Here is a 21,605-nt window from a genome sequence, read left to right on the forward strand (position 1 = left end):
GCTGGGAATAGCCTTGGGTATAAGAGATACTTTCACAAAAATATAAAAATAAACTCTAGATAGGTTTTTAACTTATTTCTGAAATTTATAGCTCATTCCCAGCTATTTACAATGAAAAAAGATAAAAAAACTTTTTTTGTTTCCTCAATTTTTGTTCGTCTCCAAAATGAATAGTAGACTTAATAAATAAAAATAATCGCAATAGGGTCAATCACAATGTGTAGCTTGAGAAGTTATCCACAGAGAAGAATATGACTGACATTATTTTTGGTGTTTTGTTCAGTCAGATTTCAGAGAATAAGTTAACAAAGCACTTGAACATCTTCTCTTTTTGTACAAATTATTTGCGTCAGAAAACATTTTCAACACCTTGTAACATAAAAAAGCCTAAAAAGAAATTGACTTAAAATCATTGAACCTGAACCAGCCCTGAGGTTGAAGTTATGACAAGAGAATAAATGTGCACCCATCCCTACTGGGCCAGCACGATAAAAATAGAAAAGAGTTAAAGAAATTTCAAAGATAACTCACATAATTCAAACAACAATGAAAAACATACATATAATGTTAAAAATGACAATTTTATTTACAGCTGCTATAACAGGACATGAACTCAGAATATTATATACGTTTTCATTATTTTTAAGTTTTGAATAATTCATTATTTAAACTAAAAATATTTTTAAAACAAAAAATACAACAAAACATAATTACACAAGAGCATTTTTCAGTTATTGATTGAAATAGATATGCTATAAATATACCGTGTTATAACATTTCATAAGTTTTTTTTAGAGCATGAATTGATGTACAAAATAATACAGAGAAAAAAAAAAGAGCTATTGTTCAAAATTATTCAGCATCATCTTTTTTCTCTTCATCTGAATCTTCAGCATCAACATCACTGTCACCAGAAACTTCAGCATTTTCCATTTCTAGTTTGTCAAATTGTCGCGCAAGTTCTGCTTCATCTAAATCAGTTACAACTTTAGGCTGTAAAAAATAACATACATATAGTTAGATATTTACTACAAAGCTCAATGAATTCTATGGATAACACAACAAAACTACAAAAGAGCACTGTGTAAAACCTGATACATACTTCAGTGGTGCAAACAGGAGTTTTATTTGATAGACGTCGAAAAACGATATTCAACCTTGTTCTCACTCCTAATGTAGCATAATGTAATGAATCGTCTGTATTCAAATGAGATCTTAACTTTTCGGGCATGTAAAAGTTGCAGTTTTAGGTTGGCATCTCTGGATGCTCAATCACATGCAAATGAGGCAGTTTAGTATAAATAGTAAACTGTTACCACCGTTCTTTCTCTCTTAGGAGTTAGGTCTGGTTGGTGTTGTGAAGTTATCGAACTACGCCTCCGCTTATGACCAGGGTTACCTCTTAGATTGTTTAGTTAATATGTTATTTTAGTTTTTGAAGCACCAATAAGTCATTGATATGTTTTATAGAAAGTTCCCACTATTTGTTTGTTACATTGACACTGATGCTATTCTTCTGCCATGTTGTATTATCTCTGCTCGTATTAGCATTTAAGATAATTAACTTACGGAATTTAAGCCTTTCGGCTTCTTGTATTAACATCATAAGTTATCATTACTGGGGCTAGACACATGGTGAAGAGCTAAAATACATTGCAGTTTACAATGAGCTTGGGGAGCATCATCTCTTCTTTACAAATGTCTATGTGTGTTTATGAGATTCTTCTTTAGAAAATTTATTTTACAAATTTGATTAATGGGAGCACAGCAGCAAAGTTATAAAATCTCAGAGAGGAGGAAAGTGTAGGAGAATGAGTAACAATGAATCCAAAGTTGGGAAAATCTCAATGAGTAAAAAACTTATGCTGTTTTGATAATAACTGCAAACATTTTCTGGAATTTAAACCAAAAAAAAAAAAAAAAAAATGTACAAGTTGGCAGGGATTATGTGTATATTCCTCAACCATCACCACCATTTACATTATTTTTTTCTGCTCTCCTGTTTCCCAAGAGATACAATCGAAAATGTTTCTTGCATTTAAAATGGCTTTGCTGCATTTGTCAAATAAATATTTCACATATTTGTGTCAAAAATTAATTTCTAAAAGTTTTTAGTTAGCTTTAATAAATCAGTGCCCTGCATAATTGTAAAAGGTACGTAGCTTCACATGTTTCTGAAGTCAAATTTAACTTTGTTAGTAAAGATTGAAACTTGATAAAATTCCTAAGGAACTATAACAAACTCTTAATTATTTTATTCTTAGTCTTCTTTCTCTTTCAGAAATGAAAACTCCATACATACAGTCAAATCTCATTAAAGCCCCCCTTCCTCCCTTGACAAACCATCACCCTCTTAGTTTGCCAAGAAAAAAAAAAAACATTCTGTAAAGGGATGTCATATAAAGTCCCTCAACCCCCCACCCAACTGTCCACTAACTGTCACTGATTTTTGACAGAAACTGCATACTTAGTATTATAGGGGAAGCTGCTGTACCCACGGACGGATGTACGTGCAAACGTTGGTCTACAAAAAGTTATAAAAGTCTAAGTGGTAGGATGGCATAATAGACAGAAATGAGCGAGTGTTATGTAAGTGAATGCAATTGGATTTCGAAAATGCGTAAATGCTGACGCTTACTACTTCACTCTTGAGCCTTCCCCCCTTTCCCCACTCACGGAACGAAGTTCCCCTCTTCTTTCTACCTAGAAAGAACACGCGAGTCAGCAAAAATCCTGACAGGAAGATGGGAAGATCGCAATCAACTGCTTAACTCTCTCAACCAGGAAATAGAAAAAATACAAAAAGTGGAAAATCGCAAATCCGCGGAAGATTTTCATCATGGTAATCAATGATTATTTCATAATTAGTTTTCCAAAATAGAACAAATTGAAGTTCTCTCACCTAATTGTGAAAAACATTGACATCAAAATTTTTTTTAACAGGTTGAAACAGTGGTGTGCACGGGGGGGGGGGGGACACCTGTTGGCCCAGGCCCAAAGTGTGCCCAAGATGTTTAAAATGAGGGTTAAAATACCAGGCACGTTTTTAAAGTAAGTACCGCTTTCAAATAAAAAAAGAACAAGTACAGATAATGCAAAGAAATTTATTGGACAAAAATCTACCACCCTTACACTATTTTTCGACATTGTTCTTTGATTTCCCAACCGTTTGTCATATCGTGGTATAGGTCTTTGTATACCTATTCGTAGAAAGTTGCTGCTTGTGTAGACAACCATGAGGACTCTTACAGGACTTTGGCTGGGGCGTTTTTGAACATCCACCAGACTGCCCCGACCTCACTCGCAGCAACTTTCATCTGTTTCTGCATCTAAAATATTGCCTTGGCAGTTGATGGCGCAACATCAATGATGAGCTCAGAGGCCATGTTACCCCATGTTTGACAACACATCCTCAACTTTCTACAAATAGGTATACCATGTTATGACAGATGCTTAGAAAATCACGGGAACAATGTCGAAAAATAGCGTAAGAGTGTTGGAATTTTGTAAATATATATTTTAAAAAATATAAGAATATAGGAACACTTCTATGCCCGAAGGGAGAAAACATTTTTTTTTTTGTATTGAAAAAACAAAATTGTTTTGGGATGGAAAGAAAACTTTGAGAAAAAGGAATATTCAAGTTGTAAGGGTTCGAGTCATAGAGAGTTAACTAGAAGACTTTATCAGAAAAAAATATCTAACCTTGTATATATATATTTCAATCTTTACTTAAATAGTGTACACAGTGAATTAAATGTTCAACCCCTTGCAATGAAAGTACTTCAGATATTATTAGGAAAGTAAAATTGGCAAACAAAGTTTGATACTTACAGCAATAACAATATTGAACACTCCATCAGATGACTTTATGGTTGTTTCAATTTTATTGATTGCATCTTGCAAAGCTTTTAAACCATCAGCTTTTTCCATTGTAGTTGTTGTGCAAACATACAGGGGTGGTGCAATTAAGTTAATCTAAAATAATAAAATTAAATAAGTGAAAGGTCAAAAAAACACAAATGAGGTTAACACATATAGATATTTGAAGGCAAATTTCAGAGCTTAAATTTTTTGAATTTTCACGCAATAAATGGTATATAATGGGACTACAGTAGAACCTCAATTATATTAAACTATCTCAATCGCTTCCAGAGCTTTTTTTTTATTTTTTAAAAGTTTACTTATTTTGTAATGAATACATTTTCGACATGAAAGGGTACTATTTAAAGCAGCATTATGACTCCAAAAACGATTCTGACTTGATAAGGTGCAAGACTAAAAATTTGACACTAATAAATGCGGGATACACCAAATTCTGGATTTGTGATTTTTTTTCTCTTTCGAACAGTTGATTGCTTAGAAATGAGTTTCGGGGTCGTAGTGGTGATTTCAAAATTTTAGGACAACAAATACCAAGTTTTTTTTTTAACTGGAATGTAATTTATAAGCTTGATTTTCATAGTGGATGATAAAACGTTTCCAACTCAATCTTGAAAATTACAATAGAATGTATTCAATCATTTATTCTTCAACACAGTGACACATTATGAAGTAGAAATATATACCACATACCAGTTGGATAAATGTATGTCCAATTGCTTTTTTACTTGCCTTGTTGTTTCAACAAAGTTATTACAAAGAATGATGAAAAAATATAAAGTAGGGTGCAAGTCCAAAATTTATTATGCACTTAACTCTTAACAGATAATTTGATACTTTTTGCTATCTCAGAATCATCAAAAATATCCTTGTAAATTACAGACAAATCATTTAAAGATGCAAATGAAAAATTGTTTTTTTATGGCAACTAAAACTAAGAAAGCCTCCGCTTTGGAAATTTTATCCTGTGGAACAAAAGCTTTGGATTGCTTCATCATAAAGAATTTGTTTTCAGTAGAAGACGAAGAACATGGAATTAAAAATACAGCTTGATTTTTCAAGCTCTTATGTCTCGCCACATCAGAGACAATAACGGTGAAAATCTTTGATTATCAATATTGGAAAGATAATGTACCAACAGAACAAATTGCTTTAAATTCATCCTTTTCTGCACTGCACCAGTTGCTGATCTTGCATCCAGTTCTGTGTGCTTTTTCCAACCACAAGGATGAGAATTTCTTTTTCTGTGGCATTTTAATAAAACAAATTACTATTCACATTTTTAAAGCAAAAAATTAGTGACTAAACTTTAATTATAATCATTTCTTGCGCGTATTTAAAGTTATACGCGCAAGAAATGAATCAACTTCACTGAACAGAAACACAAAGCAAACCCACTCTTTGTACAGGAAGAACAAGCTAATGCTTAGACCACCACACAAGATAAGCACTATAAAAATAAACATTACTTCCCATCTGGGGACAACTATATTAAATTTCGCTTCAAATATTTTTTTTGGGCCAAGTGTTTATATTTGGATTCTAACTCAACACAATGTATTTTTATTTCAATTAGCTATGATACCTTTCACCCCCCTCCCATCTTACACAGAACTGCAATTTTAGAAAAGGAGGGAATACTGCTTCCCCCTCCCAGTTAAAATATTTTTCATTTCTTTTCAAAGGGAAAAAAAAATCAAAAGTATCAAATCCTATTTCTTTCCCCTAACTCCTTCTCTGCAACATTTGCTGCACAGCTGTTTTTATGTTCTTTATTATGCTATTTTTATATATTTTTTGCAGAAGAAGAATGACTGCAAGAGTTAAAAAGTACAGATAAAACAAACAGCTTTATAATTAGCATGTGTTTTGGTTAACTGCGTCCCAACCCACTTCTCCAGAAAAAAAGCAGCAGCACAGCATAGGTTTTTCTCTCTTTTTTAGAGAAAATTTCTTTGGATCTACGAAGTTTATTTTATCCTAAAATATAGGCATATCATCATGAAAAGTTTCATTTTGAGTTGAATTTTATTTTTCAGCACAAAAGTAAGGAATAAAATAATAAAAATTTCAGAAATTTTAGGACAAAACTCGAAAATTAAAGACAAAATTTTAAATTTTAGGACCACTCCTATCGATAGTTTGTAAAAAAGAAAAATAATAATAAAATCAAGTGAAATAATTCTACAAGAATAGATTAAATAAGAAAAATTTCCTGGCATTTCAGATTAAAATCAACAATTTACATAAAGAACAAATCATAGAAACCCATTTCAGAATTTAGTACTGCAAAAATAAAACCTTTCCATACATAAAATTTAAAATTGGACACATTCCCGATCATTTTTGAAGCATGTCTGCTACATTTTGTCATTCTTAAATTATCCCCCCCCCCAAAAACGGGGTAAAATGTGTTAAAAAAATCGTAGGTGCTGCATCTATTGTTTCCGCCATATTGACAATTTTGAAACTTTTCCCTCCATAATCACAATGGCGCTTATGCTCAAAAGTACGATACTAATGAAAATAAATGTTTGTTATTAAATTACATTTTACATACAAAACTAGAGGACCCGACAGACGTTGTTCTGTTCAAAGTTTGTAAAGTGAAAAGTTGAAATTTTTCAGCTGCTTGGTGTCAGAATGCATATATTTATTACAACTTGATTTATCTAATGCCCACTGAGCAATTTTGTTAACTATCTTTTCTCGCGAACTTGAAAGATCTTCACAGATTGTACGATTTGTTCCTTCAGCTATACTCAAATGATAAATTTCGTCCTCAGATATTAAGTGTAAAAAACTAACTACTCATCTAAAACAAACGGCAAATCCCACTGCAACGTCCCCCATATGAAAAAGAATAAAACAATCGAAAGGATATCATTTAAAATAACGATAAAGGTAATAAAATAATAGTTTAAAAAACTAAAAAAACACGCTTTCGTAGCAAAATGAACTAAAAAGTGAAAAATAATCTTTGGATGATAGTAGTTGACCAATCGCTTAATTTTAATGGAATACAAAAAAGCGTGGGGTGCTGTCTATTTACATTTTTGCTTGGACATTAAATGGAAGAAATTCAAGACAACTGATAAGAAGCCCCTCACGCTTTTTTGAATTCCATTAAAATTAAGTGATTGGTCAACTACTATCATCCAAAGATTATTTTTCACTTATTAGTTCATTTTGCTACGAAAGCGTGTTTTTTTAGTTTTTTAAAACTATTATTTTATTTTTCTGTTTTTTAGTCTTATGTTGCAGAATTATCAGGCAAAGTTTTTTTTTCTTCTGTGCGGTATATGAAAATTTGAATCAGATTGGGACTTAATTGACGAAATTATTTATGAAATGAGTGCGAGGTAATATCTCAAAGTTAAGACAAGGGCACCCCGATGGGAAGCTACAGTGAGTCATCGATGCATGTTTGCGGAAATCATATTTTTATTACTTTGAAAATTTGAGATGCATTTGAATAAAAGTTTTGTTCAACAATGGTCTCATCATCAATAAGTTTCCAATTGAAGGCTCACCTCAATTTTGGCATGAAATTAGTTAAAAACATTTATATTTCATGTTGTAATTACCTTGGAACATTGGAACAAATTTTGTCTGATGCAGAAAAATTAAAGGTTTTTGTAGATATTTTTAAATAATTTTTGCGAGTATTTTTTAATGTATTTTTTTAAATTTTTCTTTTTACTTTCTTCTATATCTAATATATAGGAGAAAGTATTGGATTCGTGCAAATTTTCGAATTTCGAATTTTGACGGATTCGAACGTTTTGAGGTGTGCTGAGTCCATTTCGACTATTTTTGGAAAATGTCTGTCTGTGTGTGTGTGTGTGTATGTGTGTCACGTCTGTGTGTGACCAGTTTTTGGTGGCCGCTCTACAGCAAAAACCACCGCATGAAATTGAACGAAATTTGGTACACATATGTGCCCTTATGTGAACTTGTGCCCATTGGTTTTTGGCGCGAATTCCTCCAAGGGGGGGTGGAGCAATGGGACGTTTTTTGAGTTACGTGTGCTTGCTATTCCTCAGGAAGTAACTGGCGGAATCAGACAAAATTTGGTCCATATGTTGCCCCTAACAGGAGCAGGTGCTGATTCAATTTTGGTGTCAATAGCTCAAACGGGGGGTTGAGTTATAGAAAGTTTTTTGTCGTCAATTGTGACTGCTGTATCTCAAGAAATAACGAACGGAATCAAACAAAAATTTTTTTGACAAGTAGCCCTTAGTGGGTGTAAGAGCTGATTTTATTTTGGTGTCAACAGCTAAAAAGGGGGGTAGCGAATCGCCCGTTCTTTTTTTCCCATTGTGAGTGCCCTATCTCAAGAAGTAATGCTACGTTCTGGTTGAAATTTGGAATATATGTGAATCCATACGTAAACAGGCTTTGGTTTAATTTTGACTCCAATCGCTCCAAGAGGTGTTGATTTTTTTTTTTTTTTTTTTGCGAATAAAAATAGTTTTATTAATGCAACAATAAGAAAGATAAATCGTAATAGATTGTCGTCTGCGTATTTCTAGTGATTTTAATTGTATGGAAATGATCGGAAATATTATCTCAATGATTTAAAATTTTTAACTGTTGCCATCTTATGTTTGTTAATAAATAAAATATTTGTAATGAATTCAAGTAAGGCTTTTAAAGTAACTTTCAATTTTTGCTCTTTGTTTTGTTTTTACAATAATTCAGACATTGGGATGGTCGTCAAGTTTTTGCATGTGTAATTTGTTTTTGTTAGGGATATTGCTTCCTCGTCAAGCATATGGAGGGATCAGAAAAAGGAAAAATATAGAAGAAAGTTTCGTGATGGCCACAACATACTAGTTTCACATTGTTGGATTTATGCCAAAATATTGATTAAAATTGGAGGAAACTCACAATTAAAAGAGTTAATTAATTAATTTGATTATAGAATATTGCATTGTCATCGGGTCTGAGGTTGCGTGCCAAATTTCAAAAGAATCCGATCGCAGGAAGTGGGCGAAATTTGAGCTGCAAGATTCCATTACAAGATACATACATACATACAGGTGAAGCTAATAAAAGCGTGTTAAAAACAGTTCCTTGAATAAGTGAAAACCACTCACTCCCGCCCCCTCCCGATGTAAAATAAACATTCAACTAACATGACTAAACACTCTTAAAAAACCAAAAACAATTCTTTGCAATTTAAAATAGTTCGCCAAATAAACAAAAAATACAATAAATTACATTAACAGTAGCTTTAAAATGCAAACAAATAATCCCGCACCCCTATTGTTTATGGAAAAAGTCACCAAGCCACCACGTTACTGTAATAAAGCCGATCGGTGATCGAAGTGAACTCTGACCGATTGAGGTCCGATCTTTTGAACGAAAACTTTTAAATCCCATTCTTTCGCTGAGCATTTGTCTCACTATTTTTCCTTGTGCACTTGAATGCTCTTCATATATTACCTAATTTGTTCTTTCCGTAAAGATCAAAAATCTTCTACTGCACTGATCTTTTGTGTACAGAACTACCCTGTTGTAATTTATCTGGACGAAAATAAAATTTGTTTCGTCTTTAAATTCCACCGTCTTTTTTATAATCCTTAAAGCATTCCCCCCCCACTTAATGCGCTGGCGCTTACCATAAGTATTTTTAAGTATATTGAGTGGGGCCATGCTTAAAGTATTCTTGCAATTGATGCCAAAACTGAGATGGACTTGAGCCAAAAAATAAATGTTGTTAGGTACCAGGCTTGGAGTCAAATACGAGGGAATGTAATCGATTACGATTATGATTACGGGCACAAAAAAAGGGGGATTACAATTATGATTACGATTATAATCCTCTGGTAAAACGTAATTACGATTACAGCAACTATCCGATTATGTAGAAAATGTAATCGATTACGGTTATAATATGCGGATTATGATTTTGATTACGATTACAGACTTGTATTATAATGTAGATATATCACTCATTTGCATCAACAACGTGACTTTTGAAAATTATTATTTTTGATTTAATATTAAAGAGATAATTGCAACTACCGTGTAGTATTAACTTAAAGACTTTATTTTGTACTAGTGGCACCCGCACGGCTTTGCCCGTAATAGAAAATTAAAAGATCTTTTGGTTCGCCTGTATATTTACAAATAATGTATGGTGAATTTTCTCGCCAATTGGCTTGTGCCCATGTTACGGTTCCGCGTTATGAAAATTTCGTAATTTACTCGTCCATACGATAATTTTGCTCTTAAAATTGGAATAGAAAAAGAACCACTTCGAATTTTCGAAAAATCGCTTCGAGGTGCACACCCCCATGCCACGAACTAACTTTGTGCCAAATTTCATGAAAATCGACCGAACGGTCTAGGCGCTATGCGCGTCACAGAGATCCTGACAGAAAGAGATCCGGACAGAGATCCTGACAGACAGAGAAACTTTCAGCTTTATTATTAGTAAAGATTATTGCGCTGTTGCAGGAAAAGAGCAATATATGAAAGATAAAAATACGTCTAGAAAATTCTAACTGCGTACATTACACAATGCTACAATGATTGTACATGTATAAGCACTTTTATTCAAATGTATGCACTGCGCATACTGTTTTTGACTCAGCTCAGCTGTTCATTATTAATTTACCGTTGCTTTAGCCCTGGCTTAAGGGCGATAACTTACTGCTAAACTGCTCAACATTTTAGAGCTTATAATTTCTGAAAACTGTGTGGCATATTTCCCATTTGTGTGGTATTCTTAATTATTTAGTATATTATCAGTTAATTTAATCTGCAGCTATTAAAAAAAAGAACCTCGTATGTTTCTTTAAGCAGAAAAACTGCAATGTAATAAAATACGCAGAAAGTGTAAATAAAAGATACAGAACTAAACAACTGAAAATTTAAAAAAAAAGGAATTAAATGCATTTAAGTGTAGTTAATACTTTAAAGATATCTGTTTTCTTTTCTTCTTTTTTTCTCATTCTTTGAGAAGTGAAAAAAAATCCAACAATCGTTGAACTGGAGCAGTCGACGCAGAAAGTAGAAAAATACTTGGGTGGTATTATTTTTAGCTAAAGGATATATATATGAGTATTAGACTCCAACAACTCTACAGGACCAATTTAATGATCATTTGATAAGCTATTTGCAAAGGCTTTGATTTCATTCTTGAATCTATCACTAACTGAAGAAATTGCACTTTCACAAGTGCTAAAAGGTTTCAACTTAACATTCATATATATATATATATAATTTTTTAAAAAAAAAAAAAAAAAAAAAAAAAAAAAACACAAGATTGAGCATAACATGCTTTGCTATGACTTCCACTTTTTAGTCATACAGCTTATTTTTTTGCAGAAATAAGTATTTTGTAATAATATTTATACATCACAGTTTTAATGCAGCAGTGAAGTGCAGTTTTTCTCACTTTAAAAATGTGGCATAAAAAGATAATTAAATTTCAAAATGTGTGTTAATTCCTTGATTCAATAAAACGTAAGCAAATTTTATAAAATCTATCCATGCAAACTTTTTACCTTCATACATACTCATTAATTAGGGATAATATCAGTTGTAAACATATAAACATACATTTAAGATGAAACTATGCAAGAAATTATTTTGAAAACATACAAAAAAAAATCTTCCTCACCAGGGTTTAGATTAGATGTCATGTACCAAAAAATAAATGCAATAAGTGTAAAGGCAAGAGTGTTTAAAGAATCACTGAAACACAAATGCGAATTCGGTTTTCTTTTGACAAAATCTTTTTTCAGTCATTACTACTTTCTCATGAAAGTATAAAAACCCAAAAGCTTTTTGTTGCGCGAAGCTATGTTGTACTTTTGATATCATTGTACTTTTTCTGCTAAAATACGTTTTGAGGCGGCAATGTGCTTTGTTTGATTGCCTAACATTGACAGATGAAAGGGAAACTGATGAATGACCAATTGTAAGGATTTGGGAAGACTTCTCAAGAAGCTCTGATACGTTCCTGTTAAAAGCGCCCACAGGGTACTAATTGTTCTTAAGATAGGGCTCGATTTATGACTCGTTTGCAAACAGGGACGAGCGGGGGACGAGCACTGAGTACTCGTTTAAAGAAAGAAGTCGTTTTCTATTTGATTATTGAACTATGTTATCTTTCCATATGTTAGTAAAAGGGCGGCTTAAATTTTTTCACTTTTAGGAAGTCAAGATTACGCGATTACAAGGGGGGAAATTACGGATTATTTTACTTAGATTACAGTTACGATTACGCATGAAAATCCTGATTATGATTTCGATTACGATTACGGAAGTATCCCATCAACAGATTACGATTATGATTACAGAAAAACGTAATTGATTACTCAGATTACGATTACGTAATCGGCGATTACTCCAAGCCTGTTAGGTACGGTACTTTCTGATTATTTGGATAGTGAAAGAAACCTGACTTCTTCCAGTAAACTTTAAATTTTTAGTATATTATGGGGCCTAAAATCGTTGCTTTCAGGAGAGATGAAGGCTTCACTCTATCTATGTTTTATCTATTCTCAATTGACATGTCACAGTAGGAAATTTCATTACAAAAAGTAGAGCTGGCTTTCTTATTGTCCTTTGGCAATGGGTTAAATATTTATTTCAGTTCTCGCTCAACAATAGGTTAAAATAAACATTAATCATTTGCGAGATGTAACCATCCAATGTTTAAATTAATTAATTATCAAAAACATTTCCGATTTGATCCATCGCGCTTCAAAACCATGCTTGCCACAACTTAATAACCCACAAAAAATTTGATCAAAATCGGTCCAACCGTTTAAAAGCCTTATGGTGACAAACATCCGCACAGAAGATTTTTATATATTAAGATTGCTTTTTGACAGCATTTGACATTTTTTGGAAAAAAAAAAGAGTTTTTTGGCGTAACAGTTTCAACTGTCAAAAACTACCACGTGTCAAAAACCTGCCAACTCTGACTTTTACCATTTACTCTTTCAGTGGTTAAGAACATTGAGGATGTGAGTGTAATTGGGCAGATCACCACCCACTTCCAGAAGAGGAGAACTCGAAATGTGCTCATTACTATTGAAGATTTTCTTAGTTGTTACTGGAAGCAAATTTTTTTTCAGCAGCTATATCAGAGCTGGGAGATAGATATAGAGATTGATTAAGGTTAGCAATGCAAAGCATTCATGTTTCATGTGACCAATATTCTGTTCTGTTTAGTAGGTGAAAATTGTCCACAATATCATGTATAATCATTACAGCAGAAAAAGAATGTGCTTCTTATTCCCAGGAAGAGATTAAACCAGTCGAATTCCTCACTTGAAGTTGGCTGATCATAGATTTAAGACTCGTAAATCTTAGTTAATTGATGCAGGCTCAACTTTTAGAAAACTGAGCAAAAGAAAGCTGAAATGTTTAAAGATATGATATTTTGTTTTATGAACTTCTAGTTTAATAATTGGAATTTAATATTTTTATTTTTGGGGAAAAAATTTAACTTTCTGCTGTTTTCTGTGTATTTGCTTGTGTGTTTTTCAAAAAAAAATAGCACAAGTGTTTCAGAAACGAAATAGTTTTTTCTTTTCAGTATTTCAAACTTCAGTCATATGGAATATTTTTCTTCGGCCCTAAACACTTTGATATATCGAGAATCGAATGAAATTATCAGTTACTGTACCATACATTGTACAAAGGTGAAAAACTAGAAGTATTTAATTACAAGGGAAAAATAACATTCTATAAAAATTAAGTCCTTTTTAATAGTAAATGAAAAATTTACCTTAATAGGCATTTCTTCGGTCGAACAATTTATTCCGGCTCTTAATGCATTTTTGACTGCATCAATTCCTTCATAACCATAACAAGCAACTTCAATATCTAAAAAGACCAAATTTAAGTTCAACAGGAAACCATAATTCACAACAAAGTTTACACAAAATTAAGGAGCTCAGAAATATTAAGGGTCACAAATGTTTCTTGTGTGCATAATACTAACCTGCTCGTATCCTTACAGCTTGAGGAGTCAGACGCCTTCGAATATTAGACAGTAATGTTTCTTTGGTTTGATTATCTAAGCCACACTCATCTAATATTGATGGATCACTAAAAAAAAAATTTATCAAAACAACATAATTAGATAGAACGAAAATAATTAATGTATGCATTATTTTAAATCATGGCATAATCAGCAATAGATTTCATTATGACCAAACACAAAAAGGAAAAAAGTGTGCTTTCTTATAAGATTGCCATAATATTTACAATCAAACAAGAACGTTTTTCTGATTAATTGAAATGAGTTTGTAAAAACTAATAAAACAAAAACTGTCAAATAAATAGTGAAACTTCTACTAATGGCTACTTCTGAACATTTATTGCCCCTAAACAGGGTTATTTCCTCCCCCTTTTGAGACACCTAGGGTCTGGGGGAGCCGTAGCTCCCCTGTATTACTTCAGACGGGTTCAGCTTCCCAGGGAGATATTCTCTTGCTACTATGTTTTAGTATTGTTTAACTCAATGGCCTGATAACATAGTTTACCTTTTCTATAAAATTAATGCAATAAAGAATAAAAAGATAGGGCGGTAGAGCACACATGGTTATGCCTTTTCCCTTCTTCTCATCAAAACTTTTGATTCCCAATAAACAGAGGGCTTATAGTAAAGAAGACATAACAACGTCAAATGAAAAGACATTTGACAAAAGGTACAACAACATCACTTTTATCGGATGTATTTTGATCCATAAGCTCAGTCTTTTTCGCATTAAAAAAGGCATTCCCTGTAATGGCGAAACACGTGTCTGCAGTAATCTACAATATGTGCTATTTTATGTTGTTATTTCTTCTTTACTATGCAGCACAAAAGTATTTATTTATCTTAGCGGATTTATAGGTTTACTACAAACAATTTTTTCTCCAGTTTGTGATTATGCAACATTGTGAAGGACTGTTCTAAAATGATATTTATACAGGGAGGCGACAGGAGCTGTGATACGGATTAAGTTTGCCAAATTTACCTGATTTACATTACCAATAATAATTGTTTCCTCTCATTGTCCTACTTTAAAACCATTGTATGTTTATATAAAATGCAGTATTTAAAACATTTTAAGCTGTTCATTAAAATTAAAGTTTAAAAAGATGCTGTTTTTAAAATTAAAGTAATTTTGGAAAAACTTATCAAGTCAACTTCATTGAGGAATAATAAAAAAAAAAAAAAAACACTCATGAAAAAGTATATTAAATTATTTACATGGAAATATTTTAGGAAATTTGAAAACAAATACTCTCTTTACTATAAGTCACCACTTAGCATAAGAATTCTAAGAAATTATTAAAATCACTCTTACAGACACAAGTCTAATCATGATAAAATTAAAAAGTTAATATTAATTTTGAACTAAATTTTCAAGCAGTATAGTGATTGTTGCAAGAACAAGAAGTAGCAGTGGAAGTATAGAAGTAATGTAATTATGCTTAGGTAAATAAATATATTTTTGTAAAACAATCTGAAACATTTTGACATCTATTCATAAAGAGCTATACTATAATTAAGAATTTAGGTTTTAATGAATGAGTATAGCATTTTAACTATAGAAATTATTAAAATATTTACTTATGTACACAAATGTAACTCAATTCCAAATGATTATTTATGGAAAAAAAATAGATTAGGTTTGTAAAAAACAACTTTGAAACTAAAAAACAACAACAATTAATTGGTTTAAATCAATACACCAATTTGTTACGGATCAAGCATATCCGAGATTATTTTGGACACTAAGTTGGGTGGCTTCGGAGTTTGATTTAGAAGTATCTTAACAGTAAATATGGAATGACATGATATAGAATATCATATGATACTTTTAAGCCTCAATATTCATGCTAGAGGTGCCCCAACAGGATACTAAACCTACATTTAGTTGAGATTTTTCCTGTAATACAAGATCATTTTGCTTTCATTTCATAATCATTCTTTTACCAATGTTGTCCTCACATGAGTACATTTAGTTTTTTTTTTATTTAAAGCGCTTCCGTAACCTTATTGCAAACGTAGGACACATTCTCTACTATTGGATATTAAAATGCATAAAGCAAGAACTTTGTTTCATTACATAGATACGATAAAAAATGACTTACTTTACAGCATGTTTAAACATATCATAAGAACTAGCTTGCTTTTTACACTTTTCATCGAAGTACCAAGCGGTTTTCTTATATAGTTCCTCTAATTCTTCATCTGATTCATATTTTAGGATCTCGGCTACATGCCTTAGAATACTATTGACCTGAGTGGCAAAGAAGTATGAACTTAAAATGCTATAAATTTTAATTTCAACTATAAAAATAAATATAAAGTTTCTTACTGCTCTTGCTTTTGCAAATTTTTCTTCACACTTTTCGATGTCTTCTGGCGAAACTCTTCGTTTAGATAAATCAATATAACCTATAGAAATCAGAGTTGAACTTTATAATTTGACTAACCTCAACTACGACAGTTGAAAAAAAGTTTCATACCAACTATCAAAACAAAAGCATCAATGATATTTGACAAAATATATACTTCATAATTAATAAACAAAAATAAAATAATTTTCAAAGTAATTTCAATTCAATGCTCAACTCAATTTTACTAGACAGCTTCACTTTGCACAGCTGCCAACTTCAACATTAAAAAAATAGAAGCACTAGAAGAAAAAATATAGAAGTACTATGAGTTGGAAGCTGAAATTGGAGCACGAAAATTTAGAGCTGACAAATACAATCTCTTATATCTCACTTTAATTTACATTGCTTTGCATAAATTTCCTATACAGTCAAAAGTGTTTCTATTGTATTTTCTATTAAGTAAGACAAGGTGGGAGAAGCTGCAGGAGTGGGTAAGCTTCTACATTGCTTGGCAGGCCCGAATCTGTGTACTTGCAGACCTTGAAGGGGCCAGACCAGACGTCCTTAAGGGGCCCAACAACCCAAGAAATTGACAAAAACTAGCACTAAGATCCATTAACGTTGCAACATACACTGCTGGTCTCTGGGGAGAGGCCTTACTCATTTTGTTACGGGGGGGGGGGGGGGGGGGCAAAATTTACAGATCCGGGCCTGACGCTTGGGTAAATGTTTTGTGATAAAGGAATTTTTTTTAAAGGCCACTTTTACGATTAATTTTTTTGTGAACGTGACACTTTTACGATGAGGAATTTTGTGATGGGGTCGCACAGTGGACCCAATTTGGGTCTGGATCGGCCCCTGCAAAAAAAATTGATGTCAGGGGTCTGTCTAGGATTTTTCACAGGGTCCGTTTTTTTGTGAAAAATCGAATAATTTTGTGAAAAAATCAATTAATTTTGAGAAAAATCAAATAATTTTGCAAAAAAAAAAATTTTTTTTTTTTGTGAAATTGAAATTTCACAATTTTTATGCCGCAAATACTGCATCATTGAAACTTAAAGTTAAGTGTTTCCCTCTCATCTGTTGAGAATATCATTATATTGATTATTTTTCTAGTATTTGGGAGGGGGGCATCAGCTCTCTGGGAGATGGGCACCACTCAAATATCAATATTTATTTACCATTCTACATTGTGGTAAATTTTTCTAGGAATGTTATTATGTACAGTATTTAAAATAATTGTAACAAAAATCAGGGAAGGGTTCAGCATTTAACTTTTTGGCCCAAGACACTCTTCAAGAGCACAGAATTTCGTTTCAAACTTATGATTTCCTAATTTTAACGAAAAATAAAAAGACATTTTATTTGTTTACCCCTCTTAACAAAGCGTATTAAACATAAAAAAATTTCAAAAAATCTGATTCTCATAGCGGATAAAAAGAGATCCCAATTCTCAAAATGAAGACATCAAAACTATAAAAACGGCTTGTAAAAGAAATATTTTTGATAAAATGATTTTAGAATTGCATTTTAGAGGCCTATGATCAGCATATCATTAATAACTATTGACACAGCAAAAATAAAATTAAACCATCGATTCAGCATTTGAATTTTTGACTCATACTAGAAAATGAAATTTCGCTTGAAATTCTTGAAATCAGCGTTATAACAAAAATAAAGAGATTTTTCATTTATTTGTATCTTAATAAAGCAAAGTTAGCTTGAAAAAAGATTAAAATATGATTCTTATATCGGATGTAAAAATATTGCCCTTTTTAAAATGTAGGCATCTAAAGGTAAAAAAAAAAAAGTAAATAAGAGTTAATTTAAAGTTAATCATCCTTGTTAGCATCGAAAAATCAAACCCATATAATTTTCATTCAAAATAACAGTTACACATCACACCATAGAAACGCAAATATTGTCAAGCTGGCAAAAGGATGAGAATATTTTCTAATCAAGTCACTATAAAGGTTTAACGCCAGATGTTAAGTGGCAATAATTCTGAAGTTGGTAACCCTATTTGAAGCTACCATTTTTTCCCCACCCCTACGATCCGTTTTGCAATTCAAAGTTCATTTTGCTGATTATTGTTGTTAATTAAATTCTGAGCTGGAGAAAAGTGCTTAGGAGGCAAGGTGCTTACCATGCTTTTCCAGAGAAGTTTACAACAACACCACTGCAAAATAGCTATGATAAAACAAATAAGCAAAATCATTTAAAACCAAACTGACTGTGCGAACCTTTATTTTCAGTCTCTTTCTGCGTCGCAAGGGCTGCCATCTGGCGATACGTTAGCAAGTTCAATTATAGAAATTTATCATGAAAATGGAAACAATTACATTTTAAATTGTTCGTACAATCAGAACGTACATTCGAAATATAAATGAATAAATAAGTTTTACAGCAAAGCATAGCTTTCAGAAATGTAAATATCATCACACTAATAATATAAAGCTCTAGAGTTTGTTATTGAATGCGTCAATCTCAGGAACTACTGGTTCGGATTGAAAAATTATTTTTGTGTTAAAGTCCAATTAATTGAGGAAGGCTATAGGTTATATAACATCACGCTATGATTAACAGGAGTGGAGTAGCAATAAATTAAAATAAAATCGATAATATTTCATGATGCATCATTAATTGCTTAATGCAGCTGTTCCAAATATATACGATCGTAGCTCAATCGGTTAGGTGCCGGGCTAGTGATGCATTTATCTCGGGTTCGCAACTGGATGTGGCAGGTACAGTTTTAGCGTTCAGTTTTATTAGAGTTACTGATAATATCATGTAAATTTTTAAATCAAGGGTTTCCAATTATTTCTAATTGAAAATTTTTCTTTCGGTTTTCTTATTTGTCGGAAAATACCGATGGACAAGGATGTAATTTTATGTCATAGCATGACATACTTAAAATACTTTTTAAATATATTGTCTTATTAACACGGGTGAAACCGCGATGCACAGCTAAAAATAAATAAAGGAAAGTGTGCTAAAAAGTGTTTTGGAGTTACAAGGCGCCTCTTTTTCCTTTCAAAAAAGATGTCATTTTGCGGATTCAAAAACTCCAAAGCAGTCGATTGTCTCTGCTCACATCTTTTCTGCATTAAAAAGAAAGACTTCTCCGCAACTTCAAAACACCGGTATGGGAGGTTTTGAAAATTTATCATTTAATACTTATTTATTTATTAATTTTCATTTTTTACTTTCAGGAAAAAATTCCAACTTCATATTTTTAAAGATATTTAAATTATTAAAAGCTACGCTTTTTAGTAAAACTTATTTGTTTTTACATTTCTGCTGCATGTTCCTTGTAGTGTTATTAATATTATTTTTTAATTATTGTTGCGAGAAAATTTTAAATTATCATGAAATAAATTATTTTTGTGTTATGAATTTTTGTTGATTATTTCACAACGTTTGATATTTTCCATAGCTACAACCAATCTAAAATGTAATATTTTTTTATTCTAATGATTTATTTCTAAAATTGTTCATTATGCAAGAAAGTGAAAAGTGAAAAAAAAAAAGTTTGTTTTCCATTTTCATTACTTTTAAATGTTGGTAATGCCCCCTCCCCCCCGCACTGAAAAGCAATGACATTTGGATTACAAGCTTTATTTCATCGATTATACCTCTTTCGGGTTCTAAAAGTGATTTGTATTTACTAGCTGCGTCACCCAACTTTGCACGGTCTACCTCGAAAATAAAAGCTACGTCAAGTGACGCGTGTTTAACAAGCCAGGCTTGAACAAAAAAAAAAAAAAAAAAAAATGTAAAATTCCTAGACAGAATGTGGAAAATTAACCAGAAAGGAAAAAATTTAAATCCCCCGATTTCAGGAAAAGTCGGAATTTTATTTGTTCATATTCTAAGGGAAAAAAATGACAACATATCTTTCTTCTTAATGATTTTCTTCATGCTACAAATTTTAATAAAGCATTGTTCAATGATGACTGTTATCAACAATGGATTTCTATTTGAATGCTTACATGCAGTTAGCATGAAATTAATCAAACCAGTTATAATTCACATTCCAATTACCTTAGAACATTGGAACAAATTTTATCTGATGCAGAAAATTAGTCGCTTCTATGGATATTTTATTTTAGTTTTTGCGAGCCTTTTTTTCTACCTCATATAAAAGAAAAATGCCTGTTTCTGGCATTTGTAACCCCCCTCCCCTCCTACGTTCCTTCTTGGGCCATTTGGGGCCGCTAAAGAACAGGGTCCATAGGCCATAGCCTTCAGCAATATTCAGGCCCTGTGTATAGGGAACATACACATATATACACACACATACATACATTTATATTCTTTGTTTTATAAATATCCTTATGTCACAATTGAACATTAATTTTGTAATGATTTATAAAAATCTCAAACGAACTTAAACATCAGCTAGCAAATTTTTTTCATTTCAACAGAAGTCCTCCTTTTTTCGCTGTAAATAAATTAAGAGCTGTCTTCCCTAATTGATCACTTTCGTATTCGAGAAATATTATAACAAAATATTTTAGTCAATATTTTTTTCGTCAATTTTGCAAATAAAATAGACTACCAGATAACAGCAGCACAAGTTTTTGACGCGGAATCGAGCTGAAATTAACATACCGTCTCTTCTTTTCGCTGAAAAAAAAGACAAAAAGCGTTCTTCCTTAATTGACTACTTTTGTACACGAAAAATAGTTTCAACAAAATTCCAGTCAATATTTTTCCGCTAATTTTGCGATCAACTATAATAAATTAGAAGTTAACTTGCTGTTCTATCACTAGATGGCAGCACAAGTATTTCTCGCGGAAAGAGACTACAATTAGAGCCTCTTCTGACTGTCAGCTGTTAATTTCTTTCAAAGAAACGAAGAAGCATTATATTTATTTTGTAGTAGTAGTTATTTATCATTATATTTATTTGGCAGTAATAGTTATTTATCGCTTGCAAGAACATCACAAAAATGCTGATTTGGTTTTCTTTTTTTCTTTTCCTTTTTTTACAAAATTAGCAGATTTTATATAAGCTCATCCCTCTACTATTTTAACTTAAAAAAAGGTTCCAAAAATTATTGGTTTCATACACCGTAAATATGCGTGTTATCTTAATTTCAGATTTGCTCTTACAATAAACAACTTGTGAAAGATTCGTGTTTGTTTATCAGAATTTTGTGAAAGGTCTGCTTTGGTTGATCAAGATTTTGTGAAAAGTCCGTTTTGGTTGATCGGATTTTTATGAAGAGTCCGTTAACGGACCCGAATTTCCCCTAGCCTGAGCCCTGGATGTACCAACGGCAATAAAACAAATTTCAAGTCAGTACTTCAAAGTTTTTCTATTCTTACTTCTCAAAACATGTGAATACCCC

The 21,605-nt window shown here is 32.0% G+C and overlaps 1 protein-coding gene across 1 annotated transcript; it reads right to left on the reverse strand.

Annotated features, from left to right (window-relative positions):
* Positions 1-598: 598 nt before the first annotated feature.
* Positions 599-16,306, reverse strand: LOC129233145 (eukaryotic translation initiation factor 2 subunit 1-like; the record flags this gene model as incomplete). Its single annotated transcript, XM_054867211.1, has 6 exons — positions 599-993; positions 3,835-3,978; positions 13,640-13,737; positions 13,856-13,962; positions 16,000-16,148; positions 16,227-16,306. Coding segments are annotated over 6 exons (719 nt in total), but the record flags the coding sequence as incomplete, so codon positions are not given.
* Between the last annotated feature and the right edge of the window lie 5,299 nt (positions 16,307-21,605).

Source organism: Uloborus diversus, unplaced genomic scaffold (assembly GCF_026930045.1).
Source record: "Uloborus diversus isolate 005 unplaced genomic scaffold, Udiv.v.3.1 scaffold_187, whole genome shotgun sequence".
Lineage (NCBI taxonomy): Eukaryota > Metazoa > Arthropoda > Arachnida > Araneae > Uloboridae > Uloborus > Uloborus diversus.